Consider the following 10,731-nt stretch of genomic DNA (forward strand, 5'->3'; position numbering starts at 1 on the left):
GTTGTGATCTAGTATAAATGCTGATATCACAGTAATGACATATGGCTGATGCAGTAGTACTTAGTAATACTGCAGTAATTCAGGGTACTTACTGCATGGCACTTTAGCATGTGTTTTAACCTCATCAGTCAGGGAGCCATGGCAGACTAGAGCTTATGAGCAGTGTGGGGTGTGTGGTTTTAGGGGTGGAGACATGTTGCAAAGGACCCGCCTACCTGAGCATCATCAACAGCATACGGCCCAATCCATCAACTAATGCCATAGCCTGTTGGCATCCCCACTAAAAACAATCAACAAACCAATCAAATTGAAAAATATTTTCTGACAGTCTGTCTAGACCCAATTGTTTGTTTATTGGTCGTGGAAACAGTCATTTCTCCATCTACACAGGGATACATTAGGAGAGACAATTAGTCATGACTATTTGGACCACAAGATAACACCATCTGTGTATCAGACTGTTATCATAGGTTAAAAGAAGAGAGCTAAGAATGTTCATAAGTCTCAGAACATGGATGTATTGTATATTCTCTCACACACAAGCTTGCGCGCACAGGCACACACGGGGCAGTGACAACCACGGCCAATCGATTCTCCCCGCTCCTCGATGCTGACAATGCTCAAGTGGACGGTGCTCCTGTTTGCTTCCTCTTGTAACACAGAAAGAAAGGGTCCCTCCATTCCAATGAATGTATACTATTTTTACCCTCTTGCAGGAGAATGTCCGATAGGGAACTAAATAATTAAAGGCAAGGGACCCTTTTTGACTGCATCAACCATGGCACTGCTGGTAAGCTCTACTATACATTGTGAATCCATTTGCCCTCGTCCTGTCCTGCCAAGGACGTCTGTTTTTAGTTTTTTAGTTTGTCACACCCTCCACCGTGCCCCTTGCCTTGCATGAAACCCCATCACATTTAAAAGCACTGCTTGATATCCCTTAGTCATTGCTTACTTTTGTTTAATTTCACTTTAAAAGTCTTGATTTCATTTGAAAAGTCCCCTAACATGTTGTATTGTGGACAGTGGGATGTGTATACTGTGCCACTTCCATATCAGTTATTACTCACTTATGTTTACTTTTCCTTGTCCATTTTATTGTGACATTTGCTGTGGTGGAGCCTGCATCCCTCCCAGTCTGAAATGGCAACTGTGGAATTGGAGGGAAGAAGCATTGAATTTGAGCTGTCAAAACACATTTTACCTCACATCTTTTGGCATGGCTTTGCAACGCAGACTGCTACACCGCACAAACAATACCCTTTAGCTCTAGCAAGCTTTAGCACGACACCAGATCCAGGCTTACACTTCCTTGTTGGGATTCGATGGCGGTGGCTATGCGTTATGAGATACTACTGCTCTGTGTGTGAAAAAGCGGCCATTTTTATTTCTTAAAGCGAAGGGGATACATGGGGATCATATGTTTAAAAAGGGGGGCCTGACTAAGCCACTTCCAATAGGGAGCCAGTGTGATAATGCTGTCGGAGATCTAATACGCTATCCAGTTTCCCTCGATTATGGCATTACCACAGCTCCAATCAATTGATAAACTCCCATTCAATATGGTGGAGTATTTAATTGAGTCAGAGTCTGTTGGATTTGCAGCGGGGCTGTGCTAGACGTGCTGACTGTGGTAAACACCGTGGCGGGATGCTCTCGCCACACCGCGTTAGACCAGTTAGGGGAACGCTAAGAGAAGGACTGGGTAGAGTTTCTCTCACCTAAAGGGAGGGCATTGGAAGCCATTTCAACGTAGCTTCCTCTTGATAGGTTAAGTAAGTAAGGTAAAGAGAGAGGAGAGGTTCTAGAACAAGGTGAATCGTTTAGTAGTTCTTTTGTCTGGCGTGAGGTCGGGGGTGAGTGAAGAAGACAGGAAGAGAGGAGGGTTATTGAAAATGTAGTGACTGATACAATATCATTCAAATACTTAGAACTCCAAGCATAGGTGCATGTGTTGGGCGAGACAGAACACATGTTTTGGAATGCAAAAAGATCTGACAATGTTACCACTCCAGTCATTGTTTAAAGCGCTGAAACACCATTTTGCTTCATTTGACAACTTGTTTAGCCATTTTCTGATGAAAACGATCTCTCTCTACCTCCCCCTTCATTATGTCTTTCCACCAGGCACAGCTCCAACATCAACCTGCATCGCAAACTGCTTACCAAAGAGCTGGACGACATTGTCCTGGACCCCCAACTCACGCCGCTGCCCAAGGACCTGCGCGCCGAGTTCCTGGCTAAGATCTACGCCGGGCACCACTTGGGCCTGGACGCCATGGCAGGGGCGGGCATTGGCGGCGCCAGCCTGGGGGGAGGAGGGCTGAACCGTGACGCCAGCTCCCCGGCAGGCACTGATTATCCCCACCACCACCCCCTGAACCATCACCACCACCACCACCCCCTCCACCACCCCCACACCAACGGCTTCTACCACCGTGGTGGCCCCCCAGACGACTACATGGTGCTGGACCTGAGCACCGCGTCCAGCGTTCAGTCCAGCGGGTCAGTCCATTCATCACGCCAGTCGGACGAGGGCAGCGATGAGGGCATCCTATTGGACGACCTGGAGGAGGAGGGGGAAGAGGGAGGGGTCAGCGACGGGGAGGACTGCTCCCAGCATACCCCGGGGCAGGCAGGGGCCGGGGGGCGGCGGGACCAGGTCGGCGAGGGAGGAGTCGGAGGAAGATCGGAAGAAGGTCTGACCGGCACCGACCCCTCCTCCTCGCCGACCATCCTGTCTTCCACCGGTGGCAGTGGTGGGATCCTGTGCAGCATCTGCCACAAAGTGTACAGCAACAAAGGGACCCTGCGCGTGCACTACAAGACTGTGCACCTGCGCGAGATGCACAAGTGCAAAGTGGCCGGCTGCAACATGATGTTCTCCTCGGTGCGCAGCCGCAACCGCCACTCTCAGAACCCCAACCTCCACAAAAACAACGTGCCCTTCACCACCATGGTAGACTAGCCCAACCCCCTGGCCCCCGTCTGGCCAACTCTACCCCCTTCCTCGACTCCCTCCTCACCCCAAACCATGAGCTCTTACCCCCAGGAACTACACCTTACCACCCTTAGACGTCATGCACCACAGTTCTCTTTCCCCTCGATGAGATCCAGTGACTATATACAGTAAGCGTTGTGACTTTTGACCTTTCCTTCTTTGGAAGAACGAGGATGAGACACTTGAAGTGTCTTTATTCCAAAAACTGGCCCTGCCGGTTTCCCATAAACCCCATTTCCTATTTCCCATATGTCTTTGTTTTTGTCCATCTCCAAAGAATCTATTCAAACTCTTATTTGTGACTGTTGCCTGCAGAAATGATAATAACAATGAAAAAAATATAAATCTTCTTGTTGTATTTGTGTAATGATAGCTTTTAAAGGAAACCCCATACAAGAGCATGACTGCTTCATTTGTAAATAATATGTCCCAAGAGGCTATTGGTGTAAAACAATTGTATTTGATGGTTGTTAGCTATTTTTTTGTTTCTCTTTTTTGTTTTTATGTTACAGTACAATACTTCCAGCGCTAAGGTAGGCAAGAAAGAGGTAGCATCTTTACTAGCTTGACTCATTTATTTTAGTTTAAAAAAACAATTTTTAAACTGAGAAGGAGAAGAACTAATGATCATGTGACTGGTTGTATCTACTTGTTAGATATGCGGAGGTTGCCGGCATGCTTTTTTTTGGCTCCTACACCAATATCATTCTCTGTTCTTTTGTTTTTGTTATCATTTATAGCGTTTACTATACCAATTCAGTTTTTCGCACTTTGCAACTATACAAGCGGGATGTGTAATATTATTACAAGGAGGACTTTGCAATGGTTGGTTTCCGCGATGTTTGGGGTCTGATAGACGGCCATAGTGCCAAGGGGAAATGACGAGCATACTTGTGGCAGTTTTTTTTTTTTTTTTTTTGCACGTGTTCAGTTTCAAAAACGCTATTTCACAACAAAAGACCCATATTTGTCCTGAATGAAACCCAACATCCGGCCCATTTACTGAAATAATCCTATTCAGAAAAAGTCTAAGTATTTCTACTCTACCAGATACAGTAACGTGACTGACTACAATACAGCTGCTGTTTTTGAAGGCAGAAGATTTAAGTATTGAGGAATTTTGTTTGTGTTATTTTCATTTCAAGGAGTGTAAACCCAATGTGTGACTAATATCACAGTACTTAGCTACAGAGGTTGAAGTAGGCTAATCTTTCTACTGCATGTGGTATTTGTGACCTAAAACAAGCGTTGGTTGAGTGTCCTATTATTTTATACACGTTTCCATGCAAAAAATGGCCATCATATCAGAAGTATTGTGAATGTCACATTGATTATAAAACAAAGAAATAGTCCTTAAACTGTGACCAAAACAAAAAGAAGCATTGGTTTTTAAAACTATATTTTTCTCCCATACAGTTGTACTTTAACTTACACCCCATAAATTGATATGATGCACTTGAGTCTTAAGCCTTTTGCTATATTTTTTCGGTATTGATTTCCATTGCTGATTGGCCATTGCCTGGCTGTTTTCGGAGTTATTTGCAGCCATTTTCCTTGTTTCCATACACATCTTAAGGTACAAATATGTCAGATAACTAGGCAAAGTAGCCAGGGGGAGGGGTATTTATTGGCGGGTGATGTTATCTTGATGCAGATGTCTTGTCCAATATGAATTCCTTTTTTTTTTCAAGAAAAGAAAAAAAGAAAGACAGATCGGTCTTCATTTTGAGTCTGTGCCCTTGAGTTGATGGTTATTATTGTGTTTCTGTCGTGTTACTATGGATGTGAAAAAATTGAGCGCTCCTCTTTCTTGATTGGTGCTTATCTTAAGGGGATAAAAACGCAGTGTTACGTGGTATACAGTATTCAAACCCCCGTTATATCCATGAAAGTGGTGGACATTTTTTTTTTTATGACTATTTTGCAATGGGCATGATCGACCCTTTGATGGACACGTTGGCGTAAACTCTTAAGACTTAGCTTCTCTCTCAACCAGCCTCCACGACACTGGCAGCAGTCTTCACCCCTCTCCTCTCTGAAGAGAGAGCTGATCTGAGTGAAAGGGGTTGCGGAGGTGCAGGGCTGACTTGAGAGGAAGAAGGGATGACAGTGAGTATCATTAAAAATGTGCTGTTCCACCGTTACCTGGAGGCCTTCTGACGCTGATCTGTCTAATAACTCACTTGTCACTTCATTACACCGCCAGACGTGAATGTTGCTGACAGGACTGTGACGCCGACAGAGATCCAAACCGGTCTCCCGGTCTCTCTCTTTCACCTCGCTCTCTCTCCCTCCCTGAGAGAAACCACTCCCGCCCCCCTCCTCTTCCCCCTCAACCCACCACTCACCCCCCTCCCCGGGTCCTATAGGGACACTGACTAATAGTGTACGCTTAAGTTCACTGGACGGCCATCGCCGTAGAAAAAGAATGTGTAATTGCCTGTTTATCCCAGGTGAAGGAAAAACTTTGTACAGGAACCTTCGGCTACTCCCTGGAGTGGCACTGAGGCGCAGCCTGCCTCATTTGCTCAGCGCACCGTACTGCACCTTACCGCCACGGGCCCAGCCGGAGAAGTACAAAAGTGTCACTCCAGGAACCCTGCTGACAGCTGTCTCTCTTTCTCACACACACACACACACACACACACACACACACACACACACACACACACACACACACACACACACACACACACACACACACACACACACACACACACACACACACACACACACACACACACACTTCCTGCTAACAGGCCAATGGGGATGACAGCAACAAGAGGACTTGTTAACCTCTGGTGATGGGTGGGAAACAAGGACACCCCGAGGCAGAGAGAGGGGGAGAGAGAGAGAAAGAGAGGGAAAAAGAGAGAGAGCGAGCTCATCCACAGTCCATCACTCTATGTAATAAAGCAGTCTGTCCAACGTTAGCATTTCAGCCATGTCACTGCAGGGCACGCTAGCGTTTCATTAGGGAGAACAGTTGAATGTAGCATTGAGTTGGACCTCAATGGACTGCACTGAGAGCAGTTGAGAAAGAAGGTGGAAAGGGGAAACCTAGTCAGTTGTCCAACTGAACGTATTCAACTGAAATGTGTCGCATTTAACCCAACCCCTCTGAATCAGAGAGGTGCGGAAGCCGCTCTTTGAAAGTGTTCGATGGCTTACGATGAATGCCGTGGATATAAAAGAACTGGGAGAAAGCTTGGGAAGGCCAATCCGTCTATTGAGGAACGTGAGACTGTAACAAGCTAAGAGTAGTCTTAACTAACGCTGCTGTGGCCAGTGACCTTAGCCTGCCCGGTTAAACCTCACAACCTGATCTGATGACAAAAAAACAGCAGAACCCAAACTCTTAAACATTCCTCTTGTCCTATTCAATGTTGTAGACCTCTCAAGCAGCCAGGGAGCTCAATCAGTGACCTGTGTATGTTAGTGTGCCAGAGAGAGATTAAATTCCCTTACACTGACTCCTCATCTCTAGCCCCTCTGTCTCTTACTCGATGGCCATGCCAGCATGCCACGGCTTTTAGAGAGAGCTTGCAAATGAGCTGAGAAAACTGCCCTGATACGCAAAAGACTGTCCAGAACAAAATAGCCAGACTAGAGGATAGGGAGAGAGAAAGGAGAGCCGAGGGACTGGTCTGAGAACGAAAGCGGTCTGGCTGGGACCTGCGGCAGTCACTTAACAAGGCAGGAGAGATGGAGAGAAGCAGAGAGAGCGAGAAAGCCGTGCCGACCTTCTTGACTGTCTGGAAAGCAATGGAGCCCCCTGACCTTTCCACTCTTCTCCCTCTCCTCCTTCACGGGAGACATTACAGTACATTTTCTCCTCTCTCCTTCGAGAGGGCCTGACCCCTCAATCTCCCTTCCTCTTTCTAACTCTTTCTGTCCATCTTTAGCCCACTAGGGTCCAGGACAGAGCCCAGTGGTCAGGCCGATGGGACCATTACTGTCCTGGCTCGGTCCCCAGGAGGAGAAGGCCTCTTAAAACCCTCACTGGCCAGCTTGAGTGGAGTGAGCCTTTAATATTTCATTAATATTTCACTGCCAAATGTCAGTTTCCCCACAACACACCATCACTGAAAGAGAGAGCGATGGAGAGAGGGAAGGAGAGAGATGACAATGGAGCAGGTGGGGTTGTCTAGTGATCCGTTATGGATGGTATACCCGTGTCCACTTTGTTTAAGTCTGTGGAGAGCAGGGTAGGACGTTAACCCAGTGTAAGTGGAGGGGGATGTTTGCGAGCTGTCTGGTTAACGTCATCCATCTTGAAAAATACATGTGGTGAGGCTCAAAAGACACATGGCAAGATTGGTGGTTTTACAGATGATACGCTGTGGTCCAACATTACCCTCGGAACTTGGTAACAGCAATTCTACAGTAAATGATCCTGGAACAAATAAAAAACATGCAGAAATGCATCAAATGTGCTTTTTACCCATATATTGTATTTAACAAAAGAACATTTCACAATCCTTAACATTATAGCAAGTCACCCCAAACTATTTACCAACATGCCAATCTTACTTTTTATATATAAATAAGCTCAAAAGACTTTGTGTACATTTTCTTTTCCACAGTGATGTTTTTGTGTAGCTGTCTGGTTCTCTTTGTGCTAAACAGCTATGTTACCGCTCTGCAACCAGAGGCCTGCATCTCAATCAACTCTTATTTTCACTGCCTGGCATAGCAGCATTGCTACAGTCACACCGTAAACTGCAGCATCTACAACAGGGGAAGCTTGCATCACTCTTGATTTCATAATGGTGACATTGGCAGCTTCATGAATACTGTATGTCTCCTAAAACAGGTTTTTCCCATTAGCAGACTGGAGGAGAAAAAAGGTCCTCTTTCTTAATTGATTTTGTTTTGTTGCTTTCCTTGTATTTTTCTGTATCATAACGGTCTATGGTTTTTGCATAAAATGCATATGGGTTTTGGGATGTAAATGGAATTTTATTCATATTTTGTCCAAATACCTCTTGTAATTTGTATCAGAATTCTTGTACAATTTTTATATTAAAGATTTATCAGTCACTGGCAATCTGACGCCACGTTGCTCGTCTTTGAAAGGGATTATTATTGTGTGTGTGTGTGTGTGTGTTTGTGTTTTTTTTTCTAGGGGTAAAGGGAGGACATCTTATGAGTGGCTGGAGTTTAACACCGACAGGCACAGGGACAGTCTGTCAATCAAACCGGTCAGACAAGACACGATTTCAGCGGTTTTACTGGCCTGTTTTAATTAAGCTGTGATAAAAATCATTGGGGAAAAGGCTATCTTGACCAATTAGTGGACGATTAGATTAATGAAGTCATTTAAAGATGTACCAGTGTGAGCACTCGGGGCCAGTTTCCCAGACACTTATTAGGCCTAGTCCTGGACTGAAAACACAGCCCTAGGATTTGCTGGTGTTAGCATATTAGCAGTGGAGTGGAATGGAGATGTGCTTTAAAAGGGCAATGTGCTTGTCAACAATAATATTATACAGTTGGGTCTGAAATTGACACCCTTGATAAAGATGAGCAATGACGACTGTATACAATAAATAATTCAAACGCTAAGCTATATTGTATGGTCCAAAACATTTGGAAATTATATTATTTTATAATAATACTATTGTTCAGATAAAGAGATGTTGTTTAACAAAGAAAAATTATCAAAAAGGTAGGGGTCAACATTATTTGATACCCCTAAAGATTCATATAAATCAAGTAGTCAAAAGTTTTGTTTTTGGTCCCATGTTCATAGTACGCAATGACTACATCAAGCTTGTGACTACTAATTTGTTGGATGCATTTGCCATTCGGTTTGGTTGTTTCAGATCATTTTGTGCCCAATAGAAACAAATGATAAATAATGTAGTGTGTCATTTTGGAGTCACTTTTATTACAAACAAGAATGTTTTCTAAACACTTCTACATTCATGTGAATGCTACCATGATTACGGATTATCCTGAATGAATCGTGAATAATGATGAGTGAGAAAGTTACAGAGGGTCAAAGATCACCCCCCGATACATGCTCACCTCACCATTACCAATAACAGGGGAGGTTCGCATGTCTTGGGGGTGTATGATCTTCCGCTCCAATGCGTTGAGAAGTAGACGAGGAGTGAGGACACAAGGAAACAAACTGAGAAAGAGCCCTGGAATTCTGCACAGGAGTTTTCCTCATACAGGCCTAGATTCAGTACCGCAGCGCACTAGACTTTTTGAAAGGTGCCTTGGATTGAATCCCAGCTTCAATATTGTTGTCAGGGAAGCTCTGCGTCAAGAGCAGAGAACTAATGTGATTGGTTGGATGAAAGTTCAGTGGGCAGAGCTTAGTGACACGTTAGTGGGTGGAGTTTACAGGTGAGAGTCAAATAAAAAAAGCTCTGGTAGGTTGGAGGTGGATGGGGGCGTTACACATGGGTTGTGACCTGCAAGTTTCCTGGTTCGCATCCCGACTGATTGTTTGTTACCCAGCATTCTAAACTAATTACATTTCTAATCTACTAACTTTGACTGAATACATTTAAATATGTGGACAAAACAGACTTGTGCCTTCCTCCCTTCTGGCTGATTGGACTAGGCACTGGGATAGGGACCAGAAGGTCCTAGGTTCAAATCTTGCCAATGCCCATTCTCCAAAAAGGTACTTTCCCTAGCACGCAATTCACCCCCTCAACACCCAAACCATACCTCAACTTTTGTTAGTAGGGCTGGCTGGAGGATTTTCGCTATTTCGCTAATACTTTTGGGGGCAATTGATCCCAAGGTCTAAGATTCCTCCCCAATAAGAAGTTTTCCCAATGCATTTTGAGGAAGAAGGAGATAGGATGTGAGGAATCAAGGAAATATGATTGGAGATCCACCCATACACTAAAGCACAAGAGATTACAAGAGATGTGGAATTAACCCACATTTTTTTGGTAGTAAGGCTGAGATTTCAACTTTAGGCTTTAGGCATATTAAAAATCATCGTTTTGCCATCGATCATCCAAACAGCTAGTAGCCTAGTGATTTGTTGATAGCCTGGAAAAGGTAGATATTTTTACAAGCACACCAACCCTGTAGCATCACCAGGAGTTTATTCATTAGTCTATTAGAGTTTCCATTAATTCGTTTTGCACTGTTTCAATGGAAAACGATATATTTATATTGCACAAATTCAGGGGTGTATTCATTAGTCTGATTCCGTTGCAAAACGTTTAGTCTGTTGCAAAACATCTTGCAACGGAAACCGTTTACCCTAGGCACCAAACGAAAGCAAACAGAATGAAACGGGGAGGGACCTACCTGAATTTGTCCAATAGAAACTAGTTATCATTGCATAACGTTTTGTTTGTGGAGTAAAAGTTTCAGTTTCAAAACGTTTTGCAACGGAATCCTACTAATGAATACACCCCGGGTAGGTCTTTCCTGTTTCGTTCTGTTTGCTTCCTTGTAAATACAGGAGTTGTAGTGCTAGTGAGACATTGGTCTCGTTTGAGTGGTAAGGCAAAAGCAACCGACTGTAGACAAATGAAGTCTGGTTCATCCGCAACAGCCGAAAGTCAGACACTAAAGGGGTTTTCCAACAGCAAGGCTCAGATCAACATGCCAGTTACCATTGTTTATAAAAGCTTTTCTTTACAAAGTTGAAATAAACATGTCTCCAACCCCCATGTCACACTCAAAGTGAAACCTTGTGTACACATTGTACAATCAATTGAGAGAGAGAGAGCCTCAAATATCGTGTT

The 10,731-nt window shown here is 44.3% G+C and overlaps 1 protein-coding gene across 4 annotated transcripts in view; it reads left to right on the forward strand.

The window, feature by feature from the left end:
• Window positions 1-8,065, forward strand: part of bnc2 (basonuclin zinc finger protein 2) — a 306,633-nt gene extending 298,568 nt beyond the window's left edge. For 3 of the 4 annotated variants that reach the window (XM_071407641.1, XM_071407640.1, XM_071407642.1), the window contains one exon: window positions 2,128-8,065. In XM_071407641.1, the coding sequence (XP_071263742.1) occupies window positions 2,128-2,968 (841 nt within the window). In that variant the 3' untranslated portion in view covers window positions 2,969-8,065. Of the gene's footprint in view, window positions 1-716; window positions 791-2,127 lie in introns of all 4 variants that reach the window. The other variant, XM_071407644.1, reaches the window with a different exon arrangement.
• The last annotated feature ends 2,666 nt before the right edge of the window (window positions 8,066-10,731 follow it).

This window comes from Salvelinus alpinus, chromosome 6 (genome assembly GCF_045679555.1).
Source record: "Salvelinus alpinus chromosome 6, SLU_Salpinus.1, whole genome shotgun sequence".
Taxonomy (NCBI): domain Eukaryota; kingdom Metazoa; phylum Chordata; class Actinopteri; order Salmoniformes; family Salmonidae; genus Salvelinus; species Salvelinus alpinus.